The 20,766-nt window shown below is 51.5% G+C and overlaps 2 protein-coding genes across 3 annotated transcripts; both read right to left on the reverse strand.

The window, feature by feature from the left end:
* Nucleotides 1-430: 430 nt before the first annotated feature.
* Nucleotides 431-7,951, reverse strand: GPR174 (G protein-coupled receptor 174). 2 transcript variants are annotated; one of them, XM_072929052.1, is made up of 3 exons: nt 7,617-7,951; nt 6,188-6,257; nt 431-3,169 (listed from the first exon to the last, which is right to left on the reverse strand). In XM_072929052.1, exon 3 carries the CDS (start codon nt 2,812-2,814, stop codon nt 1,837-1,839), a length of 978 nt encoding a protein of 325 aa, XP_072785153.1. In that variant the 5' UTR covers nt 2,815-3,169; nt 6,188-6,257; nt 7,617-7,951; the 3' UTR covers nt 431-1,836. The 2 variants fall into 2 exon arrangements, with proteins under 2 accessions (XP_072785153.1, XP_030128316.1); XM_030272456.4 differs by lacking the exon at nt 7,617-7,951 and having other exon boundaries at nt 6,188-7,541.
* Nucleotides 7,952-12,263: 4,312 nt separating this feature from the next.
* On the reverse strand, nt 12,264-18,220 carry LOC100230295 (putative P2Y purinoceptor 10). Its single transcript, XM_002188673.5, has 2 exons — nt 17,524-18,220; nt 12,264-14,424 (listed from the first exon to the last, which is right to left on the reverse strand). The coding sequence occupies exon 2, from the start codon at nt 14,372-14,374 to the stop codon at nt 13,259-13,261; it is 1,116 nt and encodes a 371-aa protein (XP_002188709.4). The 5' UTR covers nt 14,375-14,424; nt 17,524-18,220; the 3' UTR covers nt 12,264-13,258.
* Between the last annotated feature and the right edge of the window lie 2,546 nt (nt 18,221-20,766).

Consider the following 20,766-nt stretch of genomic DNA (forward strand, 5'->3'; position numbering starts at 1 on the left):
CAGCAGCTTCCTGTGGAAAGAGATAATTTAATTAACACTCATTTGAATAAGTGGCAGGGGGAAGGGGCTGCTGCACCCACGGGATTTTCTGGGTGGAAAACTTCAGCTACTTGGGGTTTCTGTCGCTGAACAATTTCTGAACTTCTGACACGGCTTTATGCAGCAATTTTTCCCCCTCAGGAGCTAAAAGTGACTCTGGGGGGGTTGGACAGGGCCACCCTGGTCCCCTCCCATGGTGGCCAGAAAGGGCAGGATGGGCTGGATTCCTGCAGCTGGAGGAATCTTGTTCCCCAGTGCAACAAGAAGAGTCAAATAATTTTGGAGAAGCATCTAGAATGTTCTGCAGGTATTCAAGAGGCATCAAATCCAGGTGCTGCCACATGTTCATGTGTGTTGGTGATGCCAGGGGGAGAAGGAGACAAGAATCACATTTAAAAAACATTTTTAGAAATGATTATTTTATTATATACAACAGGAAATATAAAAATAAATATTTTTTTGTCACTATGAATGTGCTTTCCATGAATTATCAGTGCTTGCTCAGCCATCAGGCACTGGCTCAGATTCCTGTAGGGAAGAGGTGGTGGAGTTTTATTATATGAAAAAGTTTTTGAAAAGAAAACAAACTTCTTGTGTTCTGACACCCTCTGTGCTTCACATAATTTTCCTACAATGTGCATTTCCCTTATATAAATTATAAAACAACATTTGCATAAATAAAAAATGATACTGTCAAAGTATTTTACACTTCCAAAACGCTTCTATTGTAACGTTTGCAATGTTCACAGAAAAATAACATTTTACAAGAAGGTGCAAATGAAATACCAAAGTCAAGCCTGAAGTCTCTGTGGTTTGAATATAAAGCAAATATCATTAAAACAACATCCACCTTTGAGCCTTTCTTAAAAATCTCTCATGGTACCTTTGACTTTGCTTCCAGGGTTTTATCATTACAGCAAACTTTGGAAAGGTTTGGATCCTCTGTTTGAATCCTGCTGCTGTTAGTGGGGAGTGGATGTGATGGCTGTGGGTCAGTTATCAGTGAAAGGGAAATAATTTGCCCCATTTTTGCTGAAAAGACAACTTGAAAGGCTTGATGGACACCTGGCTTGGATAAATACCCTCCAAGCACAACCCCATGGTTCAAAACCCAAGGGGGTTCTAGCCTTTGTCTTTGCACCCAGAAGTGGGAACTGATGGCAGAAAAATAGTGTGTGGAAGCTTCACTGGCTATGTGATTTGGGGATGGCATTTGCTACACCCCCAAATGAGGCTTCATTAATTATTTAAATGGGAAGTCCTTTGGGGCCACCTTCTGCTGCTCACTCCATGCTCAGCGTGGCTGGAGCAGGCTCTGGGCACTCTCTGGAGAATCAGTCTCTGCTGAATTGTCTTGTGCTTCAGAAACAGAGAATATTGTGGCATCCAGGGGTTTTTAGGATCAAATTCTTTCTGCACAGCAGGACCCCAGAATCTTTTGCTGTTTCTTGCTGACCGGGACGTGGCTGGGTGATGCCACAGGTGACAGTGGGACATGGTGTCACCTCTCCCATGGGTCCGTGACCTCCTGCTGCCCAGCTGAGGAATGGAAATGCTCCTATTTCTATTCAGTAAAAATTTGCACCTGAAGTATTAAATCAACACATTTTTGATCAGGTTTTGGTTTTTTTGGTTTTTTTTTTTTTTTTTTTTTGTGAGGGAGGTTGTTTGTTTATTCCAACCCTCACTGAAAGCAGAAGTTTGAGTTGTTCTCAGTGTCCTGAGGGAAAAAATTCTGGCAAAGGCCAAAATGTAATGAATAGTGGAAGTGCTGGCTGCTGCTGGGGAAGGGCAGCTCTAGTATTCCATGGTGTCCTCCCCAAGCACATCCCTGGAGTGCTTCCTGCAGTAGCTGAGGGGCTGGAGCTGGATGCTGTCCTGCAGATCCTGCCTGGAGAGGCGTCTCCTGAACTCGTCCGTGGTGAAGTAGTAGATGATGGGATCCACGCAGGAGTTGAGGCTGGCGAGGCACAAAGCCACGGCGTGGAACACCGAGATCTGCACGCAGCCCTCCCGGATCTGCCCGGTTTTCACAAAGAAATCCAGAGGGAAACTGATGTGATAAGGTGCAAAGCAAATCAGGAACACCAGGGCGCAGGTGAGGATCATCTTTAAAGCCTTCTTCTTCTCGCCCAGGTCCCGGGAAGCAGAGTGCCTCTCTTTTAGTGATAAGATTGTCTTCCAGGAGCAGTACAGGATGATGAGCAGGGGGGTCACGAACCCCACCAACTCCCCTATGGTCATCAGCATGATGGAGGTGGGGAGGTCGAGTTTCTTGATGGGAAGATCCACAAAACAGGAGGTTTTATCCTCCTGGTGCTGCATCCTGAGGAGCGGGAAGGGCAGGCAGCCCACGCAGACCACGACCCAGCCCACGATGCTGATGTAGACATCACAGACGCGCCTGCAGTCACTGAATTTGAAGGGGTGCATGAGGAACAGGTACCTCCTCACGCTGATGCACACCAAGAAGTAGATGCTGGCGTACATATTGACGTACTTCAGGTAGAAGCAGAACATGCAGAGACCTCCTCCGAACTCCCACGTGCCCGTCAGGTAGTAAAAAATCCTCAGGGGCAAGGACAGCACCTGTGATAAGTCAGCAATGGCTAAATTGATCATAAATATCACGGCCCTTTTAGTCTCTTTCATGTAGCCATAGAAGACCCACAAGGCCAGGGTGTTCCCGATGAGCCCGGGGATCAGGATCACCGTGTAGGTGATGGCGTAGTAGGGCTTGAGGTCTGTCTCGCTGCAGTTGGAGCTGTTGCTCATGGTTGTGCTCCAGCTCCGTGCTCAGCATCATAACACGTCCATCCCGCCTGTCCTGCAGCCAGGGGGGCCTCAGGATCCAAAGGGAACAGTCCAGCCCTGGATCCGTGGGGGAGGCTCCGGTCACCAGCTCATCACGGGGAGTTTTGGCACAGGAGGAGTTAATTCCAGTCCTGCCCTCCAGCCCTGCTCATGCTCCTGCTCAGAGCTCGCTGGGGTCACCTGCAGGATGGGCAGGAGGGATCCACACCGGGAGAAGCATCGCTGTGTCCAAGTGGGCAAATCCTCACCGGAGCAGTGTCTCCGTCACCTTTTGGGTGGCATTTCAGCCTCTTCTCCCAGCACAGGCGTTCAGCAGCTGGAAGACAGAAAGGTGCAGTTGGAGCATTGCTGGGAGACAGGGGAGGAACAGAGCAAGAGTTATGGGAGAGCTGGAAAAAGCTGGAGCATCTCTCCACCTTTGTGTGGCTTTGGTGGATCAGCTCTTGTGCTGCCCAGCACTCACCGTGCCCTGTCCAGTGGAGGTGCAGAACCACCAAGGAATAAATAGAAATCGTGTTTGTTTTCTGCTACAAACCTGGGGGTGTTGCTCTTCCCGTGTCCCAGCATATGGTCAGTGCCAGAGCTGCCTCCCTCCCTAGGGATATTCTCACCTCCCAAAAACTCCTGAGGGGAACACTCCCCTGGCTTCCCAGGAAAGGCCTCAGAGCATTCCCAGCTGCAGGTGACAGAAGGAAATCTGCTCCTGGTGTAACCCATGTGCACACAAACCTTTCCCCTGTGCAGCCACCACCGCTGTGTCATGGCGTGGAAGTCCCAGGCCAGTGGCTCTCACCAAACCAGGGTCAACTTTTAAAAATAGGGTCAAATCCCGGTTAATCTTTTAAAAATAGGACATAAACCATCCTTTGCAGAACTACCTGCACTTGATCCAGTCTGACTTTCTCACAGCTGTTTTTTCCAAGTCTGTCCTTACCCACTGTGCACATCTGAGGCTGTTGGTAATACCAGAACTGGTACTAAAAAGGCTGGAGGTGGATTTTATTTAAAATTGCAGCCAAACAGGTGATGTTATCTGAATGTGTCAGACACAAAAAACCTCAGCCAGATCTGATAAATTTAGAGGAAATTCAGATCTCTGCCCAAACTGTCTCACGTTTGCTTTGGCTTCCACATGAAGAATTATCCTGCAGGTCTAAGTGGGAGAAGTTTGTAGGTACCAACCCAGACGCCAAAGGCACATTTACTTAATTTAAAATGTTTTAATGTTTTTGATTTAATTCTTTAAAATTTTAATTTTAAAGGTAAAATGACATCTGCTGCAGTCTCTGCTGTTTTTTTTTTTCCAGTGCTTAGGTAAAAAATGTGAAAATGAATTTAACGATGGTCAGCACTTGCTGGTGTGATGGTACCAAAACTTTGAAGTAGTTTTGGGTGGAAGCAGAAAATCTGCCATAAAAGGAAATATGTCTATTTTTGTATTTTCTCTCACCAAGGAGGCTGAGATGTCTTCCTTCCTTCCTTTTAAAAGGGGAGCATCTAACTCAAACAGTGGAGTAAAATGTCTCGTGAAAAGATCCTGTTATGCTCCAGAAGTGACAATTAATATTATTTGTATTTTAACAATTTTTCTTATCAATTTAAACCAGCTTGCCTCTCGTCTCCTGTTGGCAGAGGCTCTTGTCACCCACTGAGGAAGACTTGATCCTACTCCTTCTCCCCTGGCTGCATTCCCAGATGGGAAAACCTACCTTAACTCCATCTCTGGGCCTTGGGACACACAGAGGGAAGGACAAAGTGCACTCTCCACACATTCACATCTTATTTTTCCTGCTGTCTCTCAGCTCCTGCCCTTCCCCATCCTCATCACACAGCAACTTTCCTGCAGCTCCATTCCCTGTCCCCTCCAGCTGCAGGACTTTCTGCCTGTCCCTGTGGCACGAGGGGTCCCCGAGGCCCAGCTGAAGGTGGGGAGCAGCGAGGGGGCTCAGCCAGGGCACCCAGAGGCACCCTCAGGGCTGGGGAGGGGGTGTAAAAACTCAGCAATGTGAGAGATGGCACTTTGGAAATCCCAAGCAGCAACATCACAGAGTTCAGTCCTGTGTGCTGTGTAAAAAAACAGCAGGATGCTAAAAAAATCTCCAGAAAGAGGAAATTTGGGTTTGCATGCTCTGTGCTTGCTTCCCCCTCACTGTGAGGGGGTGGGTGAGAGACTCTCCACAGGCACAGCCTCCTTCTTCCCCTGCACAGCTTTTCCCCCTGATTTTTCCATGGGTACCCCTCAAATCAGCCCCGCTGGGGCACTGGATGAAGATTTGTGCCTAATAAGTCAAAACAGCAGGTAAGAGTTGCAGGCAGCCTAAAATCAGCTTGTTAGAGCTGGGTACATCCTGGGTAAAGCATTTTCCATACGCTGGAGCACAGCTGGGTCTCCATCTGCTCCATGAGAACCCCTGCAGGAGCTGGGGCTGTGGGAGCAGCCCCTGACCCTGCTCACAGCTGGGCTCTGCCCCATGGCCTCAGCAGAGCTCAGCACCCTCACCCGAGGCTGCTTAGGGGTGTCCAATCCTTGTTAGTAAATCCTGGGGGGTTTAATCCACAGCAACTCCCAAACCCAGTTGGGTCGAGAGAGGCTTTGGGAGCAGCTCCTGGCTGGGCCCGGTTTGTGGGTGCTGGGCCCAGTTTGTGGGTGCTGGGCCCAGTTTGTGGGTGCTGTCCCTGCTGCTGCCTCGTGCCTGGAGCCCTCTCAGAGCTGGGATCTGCCAGTGACTCCTGCTCCTGCCCAGAGCCAGGGGATGGATGAGCCCGGATGGATCCTCCACCAAGCCCTGGCTGGATCCTCCACCAAACCCTGGCTGGATCCTCCACCAAGCCCTGGCTGGATCCTCCACCAAACCCTGGCTGGATCCTCCACCAAACCCTGGCTGGATCCTCCACCAAACCCTGGCTGGATCCTCCACCAAACCCTGGCTGGATCCTCCACCAAACCCTGGCTGGATCCTCCACCAAATCCTGGCTGGATCCTCCACCAAATCCTGGCTGGATCCTCCACCAAGCCCCGGATGGATCCTCCACCAAACCCTGGCTGGATCCTCCACCAAGTCCTGGCTGGATCCTCCACCAAGTCCTGGTTGGATCCTCCACCAAACCCTGGCTGGATCCTCCATCAAACCCTGGCTGGATCCTCCACCAAGCCCTGGCTGGATCCTCCACCAAGCCCCAGATGGATCCTCCACCAAGCCCTGCCCCTGCTGCTGGCCCAGGTGAGCTGGGGGTGCTCAGTCCCTCGTGTTCAGGGTGAGGATGTGTTTTAAGAACACAAAAAACCCGTGACAGGGGCTCAGCAGCAGCACCCTGGTGCCCCCTGCTCACTTACCCTCCTGGGGGAGCTGGGCTAGGCTGTGCCCGGCACCTCTCTTGTGTTTTTCCTTCTTCTCCTCCACAACCTAAAATAAAAGCAGAACATGCACAGGGGAAACATCAAATAGAAATTCAGTTTCCTGTGAGAGTGAAGGCAGGGTGAGGGTGGCTGGGTCCCTCCAAAGGGGCCCTGTGGGCAGGGGAGAGCTGGCCCAGGGGTGGCCTGGGCTTCTCCCATTGCCAGCTTTGCTCTCTGGCTCACCTGAAATGCTGCTGGCCTGCTTTGGCAGGAAATAGAGTTTACAAGGTATGAACTGAAAATAGATATGCTAAAACCAGAAACTGAATGTTGTATGGGGTTGGGTTTTTTGTTCTTTTAACAAATGACAGAAGAAGAACCTTCTCTGCCATTAAGCAGTTTCGTGGTAGATATTTGGGATTTTTCTGTTTCTCCATCAGAGCGATGTTGCCTCTTGCTGTGCTAACTAAATTCCAAGAATATGAAGGGAAAAAATAAATGCTCTGGTTTAATGCCATGTGAAATACTCTGCTTTTGCCTTTTAATCCTTTGCAAAAGCTCTTGTCCTCCTTTGTTAATATTTATCCTGGTTAAGAAGGGAATATAACCCGAAACAGCGGTGCTGTGTGTCAGCCTAATCCCCCACCCTCCTTCTCCCTTCCTGGCACACCCTGATGTCCCTGAAAGATGTTTTGGGCACCAAAGTTGTAAGTTATCCCCCCAAACCATCAGCACATGGTCCCCAGGGATGCACAGTCATGTCCCTGTGCTGAGATAACCCTGTCCTCTTCCTCCCTGGTTCTAGCAGTGAAATGGAAATTGGCCCATGGAAAATCAGCGTGGTACCCCTTGTGAGGAACAGACCACTTGGGAAAACTCTTGGGACAAAGGGAGAGAGACAAGCCCAAGGGAAGTGTGGAGTGATGAGGACTGGGTCAGTTATCCCTGTGCAGGGGGGATGGGGCTGCGTGGCCTCAAAGACCCCTTACAGACCAGTCCCATCCCAGGTGGTGCTGCCTTTGCAGAGGCTGAGAATCGCTGGAGTTGGGGTTAATCCTTAAACTCATCTGCTCACTCAATGATAGCAGAAAACACAGCTTGAAACGTCGAGGCTGGGTGTTTTAACTTCAGCCATCGCCCCGCTCTCGTTCGGATGCTCAGAGCATCCCATGGCACGGGGGATTTTCAATAAATGAGTATAACTGGGCTTACTCTGCATCTCCTCCCTTCTACCCATTTACTCCGGGAGTTACACCAGGTCTCTGGTGAAGGCAGGACCCCCCTGGCTGTCCCTGCACTGTCCCATCCCCTCTCAGCACCCCTGGCAGAGCCTCACCAAATCTAGGGCTACAACAACCAAAAGAATTCGAGTTGAACCCCCAAAACAGACCAGAAGATAGCCGGGACAGAGGAATTCCAGCCCTACCTTTGGTGTCCCGGAGGCTGTCCCGGAGTGTCCCCAGGGCGGGGCCGGGGGGCGGCGGGGCCGGGGGCGGCGGGGCCGGGGGCGGCGGGGCCCCGCTCCGGTGCTCCGGGGTCCCTGCCTGGGCTCTGCCGGGACCAGCCGCTCTCCTCCTCCCGCCGGGCTCTGCACCGATGTCCCTAAGGGTGTTTTGCTGTCGGGGTGCTCTGGGAGCTGTCGCTGCGGGGTTGGTGTCACCCCAGCAGCTGTTCCTGCTGCCAGGGGTGGGGTCAGGAGCCCGAGCTCCGCTCCTGGGGACGGGGACCCGCCGGCAGAGCCCCTCTGTGCTGAGGGAATGCCAGCATTCATCCAGTATTTTCCTTCCCCAGCTTTCTGGGAAAGCTTTCCTTCTCAGCGGGGTGTTTGCAGCCCCTGCTCCCAGGGATTTGGGGGGATTTAGGGTCCCGCCCCTCCGAAGCTGCTCGTGGGCAGATTTGGGCTCCCCAAAAGCAGCGCGGTCATTATTTCGTTCAGGGGATTCCCGCAGCTCTCATGGAGCAGACAGGGTGAGAGCCGAGGGCTCTTCTTTTCCAGACGTGCCACGAAGCGGTGTCACCGACGGCCGCAGCCCCGGGCCACCGCGGCCATCGGCAGAGGGCAGAGCTGGCTGCGCTTTGCCTTTGAGCAGCAGCACCTCCCTGCTCAGCCGGGGAGGACTCGGCTCAGGGAGCATCAACAAGAATTCTTGTTAAAGGAGCAATTATTCATTGGTTAATTTGAAAAAGTGACTTTGCTAATCATTTCCAGATAAGTTCTGTAGTGATTTGTAACTTTTAAATTTGTATTTATTCATTTTTCTTACGCATCTCCCCAGGAGAACAGCATACATATATACATTATATTACCCCTGCTCCTTTAAAGCATCGCTGATTTACTCATATCACAATCCCAACTTAGGGTTTGTAGCTCTCTACACTCCTTTTTATGGCAGTTTTCAGATTAATGGCTCTTACAGCCTCGCAGGGCACAGGATTTGTCACCCTGTGGTGGCCCAGCCCCCTTCTAAGGCTCTGGGGAACACATCTCCCAAAAATGCAGCTGTGTGTCTGTTCCAGCAGCTGATGCTCCTGCTGGTTAAAGCTTCCAGCTTCATTCTGAAGCTGCTGATGACTTGATGGGCTTTAATTAACGTGGGAGCCAGAGTTCTCAGCACTGTGGGATCTTCTCTGCAGAGTGATCCCTGAGGTGCAGGGCTGGGTTTTGGACTGGTATTTTTGGGCTGGCAGCAGTGGAGGGTGGGGTTTAGTGCTGAAGGGGGGTTCCTTCGTGCTGGGGTCTCACTGAGCATTCTCAGAGGAGAATGCTGCCTCAGCTTATGTCAGTCCTGGGGTGTTTCTCTAATTTCAGCAGGATTTGAGATGTGAAACCTCCCCAGCACCTCCCACAGCTACCTCTGCCATGCTCTCATTTATTTTCTCTCCCTCTCCCCAAAACTGTGTGATGTGACACCCAGGGGTGCCCAGGCTCTGCCCCACTCCACCAGCATTCCCCTGTGGGACCCTGGCACTCCCTGCCTCCCACGAGGATTGAGGGGGATGGTTTGGAAGTGACTTTATTAGACAAGAAAATTGAGGCCAGTCCCAGGAATCACCAATCCCTCGTGGCTGAGCAGCACCTGGGTTTGGGGATGGGCCCCTTTGCTTTTCCCACTGCAGCACGTGGTGGGTTCTCTGCTTCACTGCCTTTTCCACAGCAGTCAGCCAGGTTAGGGGAAGGCAGAGCCTGAGCTCGGGGCAGGGAGTGGATGTAGGGTACTGAGGGGTGTTTTGTTTCAAAACCACCTTGCAGGGCACCCCCAAATCCTGTTTTGCTGGTGCTATGCTCTGTGTGTATTGCCACCAGCATCCATCCCATTTCCCACCACGTCAGGAGCACTCTTGGGGTGTGGGGTGGGAATTGAGGGTGCCTTTACCAGCAGGCAAGTGCCAGTCTCTGAGTTCTGCTGTCCCCAGAGAAAATCCTGACTCGACCTTCCAATCCTGTTGCAGTTGTGGCCAACAAAAATCAGGAGATCTTGGAGCTGGACATCAAATCACAAAGAAATTATTTTACAGCATAAAGTAAAATTATTAAATTGTATTTTTCTCTTGTATTGATTATATATTTTTTTCTTTACTTACTTTTGTGTCTTACAAGAATTGAAAGTTCTCCGTTTATCTAATCTTGTGCTTCATGACCTTGTAGGAACTCCTCAGAGAGAACCAGCTGAGGTCCTTCTGCACTGCCTGTCTTTAACAGAAATAATTCCTGGGAAGAAGTTGTCTGCCTGCTCTCCACACGGCTGGGGCTGTCCCAGGGCAAAGGAGCGTGTCTGGAAAGGGGGAGCAGGCGCAGGTCCATGGATGCAGCTCCCGACATCAGCAGGGCTCACGTGGAGCCAGGGATGCAGCCGTGCTGTGGGCTAAACCTGCTGGATTTCCCTGTCCTGTGTGCCTGCAGCAGGGAATTCTCTTTAAAAACCAAAAAAATCCCTGCAAAAGGAGCAGGGCTGGGGATGGCGTGGCAGCATCTGCCAGGAAGGATGTGCTGGCTGCGCAGGGATGAGGCTTTGGCTGCTCCTTGGAATGCTGAGCGCCCTCCCAGCACTGAACGCTGCCATGGCATCCACACAGAATTCCCAAATCCTCTCCCCCGTGCCCTCAACAGGACCCTGGAGCGTGGGAGGGGTGATGGACACACCTGGGGCTGTCACACGGTGCTGTCCCACCACACCCCAAACTTGGGCTTTGCAGGGTGTTGCTGGCTGAGCGCATGAATCAAAAAATTGGACTGGGGTCTGATGAAATCATGGCTGTCTGTAAAACAGCTCCCTGGCTTGGAGAACCGCTCCCTGGCTCGCCTGGCGTTGGAGCAGCAGAATTCTCTTTGAGTGTGTTGGGGTTGTGCTCGGGGTTGGAGCTGTTGGTGTTTGTTCCCCTGCCAGGGACAGCACGAGGTGGGTGGGAGGAGAAGCTGCCCTTGCCAGCAGCGGTGCCAAAAGTCAGGAGAGGCTCAGTTGTGAGGGCTCCACAGAGGCTGAGTGGTTTTCCAGAGGCAAAAGCACTTTGGGGCTGGACTGGGAGCATGTGGTCATGGAGGGAGGATAAAGGTATTTTTAGCAAGGAGAAAAGCAGCTCCCCTCCCTCCCTTTGGGGCCCTAAAATGTGCCGTGCAAGGGACAGCTTGGATACTCACAAGTACTGCATAATTTTAGGGATGTGTAAGTGTAAGTTGAGATGGGATCTTGGGAAGAAATTATTCCCTGTGAGGGTGGAGAGGCCCTGGCACAGGTTGCTCAGAGCAGCTGTGACTGCCCCTGGATCCCTGGAAGTGCCCAAGGCCAGGTTGGACTGGGCTTGAGCAACCTGGGATAGTGGAAGGTGTCCCTGCCCATGGCAGGGGTGGGATGAGCTTTAAGATCCCTCCCAACCCAAACCATTCCATGATGATCCTACACCTGATAAAGCAGGAGCCTGGCAGGCATTGGAAAAGCGGGAAGCACCAGTTTGTACTGGACAAGGATGTTCCTTCAGTGATTGATTTACAGAGAACCCAGCAAAATCCCTGCTGCCCAGGGTGTCCCACTCTGCAAGGGATTTTTCTGTATTTGCCATGCCTGAGGCAGGCACAGCCAAGGGAGGGTTTGCTGTTGAGTCTCCATGTGACATTAGGGAGAGTTTTGGGTTTGCCCTTTCCTGTTCTCTGTTTGGAAGGGGCAAGCTGTGTTGCAGAAATGTCAGAACAGCAATCTGAAAACAAACTGGCAAAGTCCCAGCGGGAACTGGAGCTCCTGGGAAACCTGGGTCTGGTGCTGCCAGTAAAGTCGGAGCCACAATCCAGGATTTGCTGTTGCTCAGGGTGGGGCTTATAAATGACCTGTCTGTGGTCATTCAGGGCCACCTGGATGTCCAGCCCAGCTCCTCGGGGTTGTGCCATTCCCAAAACACCCGGGAAAAGCCACAGTCCTGGTGAGGATCCTGCCGGTGTGGCTTGTCCTGTCTGTGGGAGCTGCCCTGAGCCAGTCCCAGCATCGGTGAGGTTTTTTTTGAGGTTTTCCTGTTTTGCCTCCACACTCTGTTGAGTTTGGGCCATCTGAAACAGCAGTTTTCCAGCCCTGGAAGCTCTTTTTTTCCCCCACCAAGCAAACAAGGAAAACATGGCCTTTTGTTATTTATATTTTTTGTGAGAGGAGGAGGAGGAGATTTGGGACAGAATGAGCCCCAGGGCAGCAGCTTTTCTGCCTGCTCCTGGAGTTTTCTGCCTATTTCTGGCACACTTTAAGTACCAAAGCAAATTCCTCCAGTTTGTCTGGGTCTCCCATCTGGTCTCCCCCATCCAGCCTCAGCACCCATTCCTTGCTTCCCAGAAACACTGCACGGGGTGGAAATGTGCATCCAATCATGGGAAAAGCTGTTTTCTATCAATCCCTCCCTGCCTACGCTTACTTAAAAAATTATCTGAGGGTTTTTTGGGAGGAGGAGACCTCAGAACCCCTGCACTGGCGACTCTTCAAGGATTCTCTGAGCTCCAGAGTTGGGTGTCCCCCCAAAATTGTGTCACTGCTCCGACAGCAGATGTGGAGCATAATGAGATTATTTCCAAGCACTTAAAATAATACTCCTGCAGCTCAAATACACATTAGGATAATTTTATTTCCTCAGAGTTTGAAGCTTTCAGGGTGTACTGGAGTCAGTTTTGTAAATTTTCTCAGTACCCAGTGGAGGTTGGGATGGTTTTTGGTGTTCAAAGCAAAACTGAAATTTTGGATAACATCTTCATGTGCAACCACGCACGTCAACAACATGACAACACAAGACTCCCAAGAACAACACAAGAGACACCAATGACAGGTCCCTGTTTTTGCAACTCACACCAGAGCTCTTAATGTGACTTAATGTGCCCTGGGAGGTGTCACATCTCCCTCTTGCCTGTGGCATATCTATTGTAATTGGTCTTCCAAATATTGATCCCCCATAATCAGCCAAGCACCTGCAGCTCCCAGGAGCCAGGTGGATCCTTCTGCTCAGCTCTCAGTGCCTTTTCCAGCAGCGTGAGCTGAGCCCAGTTTGTTTGAGCCCTCCCTTACAACACTGATGTGATATAGGTTAATACTCTTTGTTTGGCTACAGTCTTGCAGTCCAGATTAGGCTGCACTGGACCCAGGTGATGGATTTTTGTAGTGGAAAAGTTTTGGTTTACAGGGACATAATGAGCTGTCCTGATGCAGAGCCCTGTGTGAGCATGGTGGATGCTCCTGGTTGTAGGTACCCAGGATCAGGGCTGAAATCCCCAGAGCTGTACCAAGGCTGAGCCTCTCACTCACAGCTCGGGGTTCAGAAGGATTCCCAAAAATGAAAATACGCAGAAGCAGAGAAACACCTGAAACGAGGCACCTGAACCCACTGCAGTTCAGCACAGGGGAAACTTTGGCGTCAACAATGGCTTTTGAAGAGATGAAAGACAACAGTCCCCAGCAGCAACAGCACAACCAGCAAATCTTTTGGCATCACAACGTCCTCATGGATCAGGTCCTGGCATCTGCGGCACACAGCGACAATTCCGGACGGATTTGGAGAGCAGAGCAATCCTCACTGCATTTCTCAGAAGCCCTCGTGTGGACGGGGCTCTCACGAGATGGACTCCAGCAGCAGCTCATCAGGTGGCACAGTGGGGATGTCCATGCTGTTTATTTGGCCAAAGAACTTGGGAAGAGACCAGAACTTGAGGCGAGGGAGATTCCTCTTCCTGAGGCGGATGTCGTGGGCAGTGTCGGTGCCGGAGGCGCTGCTGCGGCGGGGCGGGAGCCGCGCTCTCAGGGCCACGCAGCCGTGGCGCAGCAGCTGCGCCTGGAACTCGGAGGTCATGAAGTAGTAGAGGACGGGGTCCAGGCAGCAGTTGAGGCTGGCCAGGCACAGGGAGATGGGGTGGAAGCGCAGCGTGCTCCGGTGCACGGCGCAGTCCCGGATGACGTTCTCGATCACCATCATGAAGAAGGGGAAGTTGATGTGGTAGGGCGTGAAGCAGATGAAGAAGACGGCGGCGCACATGAGGACCATCCTCAGGGCCTTCCGCTTCTCGCCGGCATCCTGCAGCGCCGTGGGGCCCTCCCGCAGGGAGTGCCACATCCTCCACGTGCACCAGGCGATGGTGCCGAAGGGGATGACGAAGCCGAACAGCTCCGCCACCGTCACCAGCGCGATGGCAGCCCCCGGGCTGAGCTGCTTCACGCCCAGGTCCGAGAAGCAGCTGTTGATGGAGTTGGACAGAGCTGGGCTCCTGACGATGATGAGGGGCAGGCAGGCAGCCCCCACCAAGAGCCAGACCAGGGCGCTGATGGCCACGTCGTAGCGGCGCTTCCAGCCCTTGGCGCGGAAGGGGTGCAGCAGGAACAGGTACCGCTGGATGCTGATGCAGCTGAGGAAGCAGATGCTGGCGTACATGTTGAGGTACTTCAGGTAGAAGCACACCTGGCACAGGAAGCTCCCGAAGGGCCAGGTGTGGTTGATGTAGTAGTAGGTGCGCAGGGGCAGTGAGAGGACGTGGGCCAGGTCGGCCACGGCCAGGTTGATCATGAAGATGACGGCTTTGCTCTTCCTGCTGAGGAAGCGGCACAGGACCCACAGGGCAGCACTGTTGGCCAGGAGCCCCGGGATGAAGATGAGGGTGTAGGTGGTGGCGTAGAGGGTGGACTGGAAGGACATCTGGGGGTCAGAACAGTTCTCGGAGGATACATTGCTCTCCATCCTGGCCGGGTCTCTTCACTCATGGGGTGGTCACAGCAGGGGGAGCGGTTCTGGAGTGGGTAAAAAGATGCTGTAAAGCCAAAATCTCTCCATGGAGATAATGTGCATTAGGATAGAAGAGTTGGTTGTGTGTGCAAGTCAATGGGTGGGGGGAAGAGTGACCCCACTACCCAGGAGTGATTCCAGACATCCTCCACCCTCTCCCGCAGAGGCGCTGCGGGGTCTCGTGAGATGCCCCAATTACAATGAATACCCTGAGCTCTGTAACATCCATCTCTTGATTGCCAGAGAGCTTCTGCAGCTCCCCGGGTTTTCCAGAACCACTTCTATTTTATCAAGTTTCCCATTGCACACTGTCAAATTGCTGCTCCACATCTACAAGCAATTTCAGCTGGACTGTAAATAAATAGGGATTTGAAATGGATTTTGGCACTGTCTTTGCAGATCCATGCAGGGATCTGATGTGAATTGGCAGAAAAGGCAATAATTAACATCCCCAGGCAGCTGAGGCCAGGGGAGAGCTGCAGACAGATCCATCAGCTCTGGCTCCAGAGTTAAGGCTAGACTTATAAGTTAATAACTGGCCGAACACACGCCAGTTGCTCTGCTGGTCCTGCTAACTCAATTCCGCCACTCCCAGCACATTGTGCAGGCATCGTGCTGGAGCAGCGGGAATTATCCCTCAGCAGCAGGAATTATCCTTCAGCAACTGCTCAGGACATGCAGAGAGATAAATACAACTCCTTTCTAGTTAAAGTAGAAATTCTTCTCCTCCATTTACCCATGCCAGCTCACCCAGTGCTGAGAGGATTTATCAGCAGGTCATGGGGAGTTCAGGTGCTCCTGCTGCTCTCTGGAGAGTTGATGGATTTTGCCATTCATGAACAGATCCCATAGGAAATAATCTGTTCTTTTGGGAAGAGGGGATTTGGAAATGGAGCCTGTGAGAGGTGGGCAGCCTGCCCTGCCCTTCCCTTCCCTGCCTGGAGCTGGGGCTGGCAGAGCCCTCAGCACCTCCTGTCTCTGTCACCCAGCCCCTCATCAGCAGTAATTAATTAAGAAGCAGCAACAGTGCTGTTTCCCAGAGCCTGATGTTTGTCACAGGGATGGATTCCCAGGAGCGAATCCATCCCAATGCTTCAAGGTACAGGATGAAGTCTTCTCCATCCTTTGCCTCCTCACCTGAGCAGCTCTTTGGTGGGGTTACCACGTTTTCAGGATCAGCAGGAAATCATCATTTTAGATATTTTATACTTTTTTATGTGCAGATAAATATCTAAAATACATAGATATTTTAGACAGTCCTGGCCTCTTGGCTGGCTGCCCCTCACTCTCACCTCTGATGTCAGCAGGGTCAGGGCTCCCACCCTGCTTTCCAAACCGAGCCTTTCCCAATCTGCCTTCTTGCTTTTCCTTGTTTTTCCAGTGGAACTGGGGCTGCTGAGTGAGGGCACCTCTCGGTTGCTGACTGTGCCAGAGGTTTGTGATTGCTCCACTGAGTTGGGAAAGGCAGGGGAGAGTGGAGATCTGTGCTGAGGGAACACTGGGGAACAGCTCCTTGGTCCCTGCAGGATCCCTGTGCTCCTCACCTGCCCAAAAATCCATCAGGGACTCGTGCCCTTTGCACTCAGTCTGTTTAACCCAGGCAAAGGGCTGGCAGGACTTGTCTTCACATCCCTGCAGAAAATAGGGAGGGAAAACTGCCAGGGAGTGTGGGGAATGCAGCTGTTCTCAGCTCCTGTCACAGCTGTGCAGTGACAGAGGTGGCACTTGGTGTGGGCTCACGGAAGGGGTCGCAGAGTCCCCGCTGTCCCTGCCACACAACTCAGCCTAAATCCTACACCTCTCCCATGGGGAGCCTCCCTGCTGGTTTTCTCCATGTTTTTGGCTCTCCCTGGGAGCACAGCAGTGCCTGCTCCTGGCAGGAGGTTTGGCTGGCACTGCTGGTACCCAACACAGCTTTGGAGGGCACCGGCAGGAAAGCAGCAGAGATCCCCACCCTGGTCTGGGGTCAGGCCAGGCTTGTTCACTACAACAATTCCTGGGAAGGTGGAGTTGTAAATTTTTTATTGTTTTCCAGTTTTCCCTTTGTCCCGTGCCCCTCCAGCTTCCTCCTGCCTTGCTGGTGGTGTCAGGACAGAGATGCTCCTGTGGGCTCTGTCTGCAGTTTTGTTCAGTGCCTTTATAAATCTTCTATAAAATATTCCTGCCGTTCTTTGATTATTTTCCCATGTCATCCACACATGGATTTAAACACGGGCAGGAGCAGGAAGTGCTTTTTTTTGGCAAAGCTGAGTTTTAATCAGCTGAAATTCCACAAGGGAGCCCAGTATCAGTGCCCGGGAGTCAGAGCACTGACTGTGGATGCAGCCCCGCCATTCATTAAACATCAAATAACTGCAATTAATCAGGAGGTAAGGCAACTCTTAGAGCACCCGGGGCTGATTTTTGGAGTGTTCTTGGAGGCGAAAGTCAGGGCTGGAAACAGCCCGGCCCCTGTGAATCAGCCCGGGCCCCACCCAGCCCCACACCACCGGGGTGTTCCTGCATTTGCTGCTCCCGATCCATTGGCAAACTCATCCTCATCTTTTCCATGGGCTACTTGGACAACCCAGGCTAAAGCTGAACTCCAGGCATGGCTGGGGAGAGCCCTCCGAGCTGGGGGATGGGGGCAGAGCTGCCTCCCTTCAGGGCTGGGGATGCTGGAGGGAAAAGGAGGCTTGGGGAAAAAAATTTTAAAAATTAATAAATCCACTTATGGCTTGAAATGAGGTCCTGGTTTAAGTAGTGGAGTTTTCTGGCACTGGGGTTGTAAGCAACAATTCTGTTTGTTTAATCTAAGCACTAATAGGAAATGCGTAAATAGAGCTGGTCGCTAATGGCAGCCTCTGTCAGTGAGGACGAAATTGAGGTTTTTTTGGCTAAAGCAGCCTCTCCCCATGTCCTCCCCCACACCACAGCCTGCCCCAGGCACTGACTCTCCTCACCCACCCTCGGAGATAAATTGGTGGGCACAGCAGAAGCGGCTGAGGATGTTGCACCAGCTCCTGCCCCGATACCATCTCTTGAAGAACTACAAAGAAGTGACAAACTCGCTAAAAACGCACAGGTTTCAGTCTCCTGAAGAAAAGAGCAGAAATGGCACTCACCTTTCTGTGCTGCCCATGCTGTGGGGGGGTCATAGCCGTGCTAGGGAGCAGGAGCAGCCAGCGCTCTGCTTTTCTTCCCCTCTGCTTTTCTCAGCAATCCCAACTCCTCCTCGCTTAACTTCCACATGTTCTCGGAGCGCTGGAATCCTGCCGGCATCTGCAGCCCGGTCCGCTGGCTGCAGAGCAGGAAATCCTGTATTTTCTTTCTCTTCTCCACACCAAACGTGTGCAGTTAATGACGTTAGAGCCTCTTGGGAAGGCGATGACGTCCTTTGGTGCCCTGGGTTGGAGACCAAGGATTTCTGTCCCCGCTGGGCGCAGGGGCTGCGGGAGGGGATGGAGCCCTTCCCTCCGGCTGCTCCTGCTCCTCTCCACGGTCACTTTGCCCGGGGAGAGCTGTAAAATACAGAAGCAACCTCCCAATAAGTGCTCGCTGAAGGAAAACCGAGCACTCTGCCAGTGTAAGTTACTGGAAGGGAGTAATTTTCCCTCATTTTCTTGGAAGCTTGGTTAGCCTCAGACTATCAAGGCTGCAGGACGGTTTGGACTTTATTCCTGACATAATGTGATGGTTTAAGGTGGAGATTTCCCCAAAACACTGCTGTTTAAAAAACCCATAACGTGCATAATTCCCAATCTTTTTCTTTAATTCCTTTCATTCCCTTCCTATACATGTGCACATATAAAGAGCTTTTAGCTGTTTTTCTGCCTGCTGACCATGACTTCCTTTCTGCATGGCTGAAGAAGTGGCGCAACTTCATGGTGTAACTTCTTCTGAGCTGCCTCTTTTTCAGCTGAGCAGTTTTACCTGATATCCAGGGTCACAGCTCACAGCCCAATTTGGCTGTTGGCTACTTTGCCTTCCTGAAGGTAACATAAAAATAGAAATATCCTTACCCTATGTTTTGTAAATGGTTCTGTGACCTCACAAAATTAACTGGAACAGAACTGTGGAAGAGAAATGAAAGGAGGAAGATAATATAAACTAGTTACCAGCTCAGGGGCTGGGGTCAGGAGTGCACCAGTGCTCTGCCACCTACTCAGCTGCCAGGTCTCCTTGTGCCAAGAAATCTCAGAATCTGAGAGTGATTTGGACTGGGGACCTTAAAGATGCCCTGATTCCAGCACTCCTACAATGGGCAGGGACACCTCCCACTATCCCAAATTTTTCCAAGCCCTGTCCAGCCTTGAACACTTCCAGGGATGGGGCAGCCCCAGCTTCTCAGGGCACCCTAAATACCCATGGTTCTCATCTCAGAGGATTTGGGAGATGCAAGAGCTGTTTGTCACCCCCAGTTTTCTTCCTGTGCATCTCTTGCAGCAGCTGGTGCTGATCCTGGGAAGAAGGAGCAGCGCTCGTGTGTCTGTGGAGCATTCAGAGAGCACAGAAGGGAGGCTGGCACAGTGCCCCATCCCTCTCCAGGGGGCAGAGGTTAATCCCAAAGTGAAGAGGCTGTTTTATCAGGATATCCTGCCTGGAACATCCTATTTCTGTGTCTGCAGCAGCATATCCAGCCATCCCTGAGCCCTATTTTTAGGTGTTTGTTTCCAGCTGTGCTGCTGTGGGGGGAGAGATCAGTGGATGTCAGAGCCAAGCGAGGGTTTTGTAACCAAGCTGAGCCGTTCCTCTGCTCCTTGGCTTTTTGGAGAACTTTTGCAGAAGATCACAACACCTGGCCATGAAAAGCTGAGGGATTGACAAACCTCAGGCCTCATCCTTCCACACACACAGATCAACCTCTCCATTCTTCTTTCAACTTGAGCAGGTTTTTGTTTAGTATTTCTATTTCTCTGGCTCATCCCCAACTCTAACGTGCCTTTCACACTTGGCAACATTCTGCTTTCAAAGGCAGAAGACACAAAGGAACTTTCACAATAACTTTTAAAATAACTATGAGACTTTATCTAAGGTCTCCAGATAAATGTCTCTTCTCCTGCAGCCTGGTATCCTGTGGGCAGGGGGCCAAATGTAGATGATCAGCATCTCTCAAGCGCTCAGCATTGAGAATATCTGACAGGATGCACCTGAAGGATGTATGAAAAGCAGGGGGAGGAGGAGGTTTGTTCACACAAAGCAGCTTCACCCTTGTGCAGGGAGCTGAGCAGGGCTGGGTGAGCCCCCAGCTCATTGTCCCTCTCGCTGCCACACAGATTCTCTGCAGGGACAGCATTTTGGGGAGCTCTAATTTATTTTACAGCAACTAATTGTCAATGGCTCCCTTACTTTTTGGGCTAAGCCTTTGTCCAATCCAGAAACCCAGCACTTTTGGTTAAAACGTACCAGTCATCCCCAAAATGTTTTAAGTGCAATGAAGTGGTTTCATGTTTTTGAACTGTGGGGTTGTTATGCTGCATTTCCAGCATATTTTGTTTTTTCTCTGGGCAGAGAGCTGGTAATCTCATTTAAGGGAAGCAAGAGGTACTGCAAGATTCTGCAGCTCAGAACCTGAAGCTGCAGAAGGGCTTTAAATCCTCAGGAGTTTTTTTCCATATATGTTCTCATACATGGGAGGGCCCTTCCAAGCAGGATGGGAGGTACCAGAGATTTGCTCCTGGTTAGGATGGGGTGGCTCTGCAGAGAAAATTTGCTTTTGCTAAAAGGTGAATGGTTCATGTTCTAGAGGAAAAGAAATGTGTTTGCCCAGGGCTGTGCCTTGGGGATGGGCCAGTGCAGGTGGCTTGGAGACCTCACCACATCTCCATCCTCAGCAGTTCCCTTCAGGGTGAGATGCTCCAACCCCAGGAGCCCTTCAGATCTACCTTTCATACCCATATGGAGCTGCACCAAACCTCTTGATTTGGTTCAAGTCTGCCTTTCTGTGGCATGTCTGTTAAAACAGCTTTTTTGTGTCTGCCCAAGAAGGAGGAAAAGTCTTTTTCTACTTGTGAGTCTGAGCAGCAGGACCAGAACAAGAGAAAATCCAGGAGCAGCATCATGAAATTATATTTCCTCTTGTCAAAATAATAAACATGTTTTTTGGTCACAGGAAATGGGGTGAATTACAGGAACCTGAGCCAGGCTTGTTGTGCCTCTGATTGTGTGAGGCAAAGCAGCCCCTGCAGCCCAGATCCTGGGTCAGATCCAGCACCAGGCAGCTGGGAAGGCAGCTGGAATACTCTCCTCCTCACTGGAATGCCTGTTTTCTTCTCTTGAGATGCACACTGAGGTTTTGGAGGCCTGGACAAAAGGGTTTGGATATCATGCATGGGTTTGTGGAGGCCAAATGGATCGTCTTGGACTTT

The sequence above is a fragment of the Taeniopygia guttata genome, chromosome 4A, assembly GCF_048771995.1.
Source record: "Taeniopygia guttata chromosome 4A, bTaeGut7.mat, whole genome shotgun sequence".
NCBI classification, from domain to species: Eukaryota; Metazoa; Chordata; class Aves; order Passeriformes; family Estrildidae; genus Taeniopygia; species Taeniopygia guttata.

Excerpts from the sequence above, each read along its gene's own strand:
- LOC100230295 (XM_002188673.5), bottom strand. The coding sequence starts at position 14,374 with ATGGAGAGCAATGTATCCTCCGAGAACTGTTCTGACCCCCAGATGTCC.
- GPR174 (XM_072929052.1), bottom strand. The coding sequence starts at position 2,814 with ATGAGCAACAGCTCCAACTGCAGCGAGACAGACCTCAAGCCCTACTAC.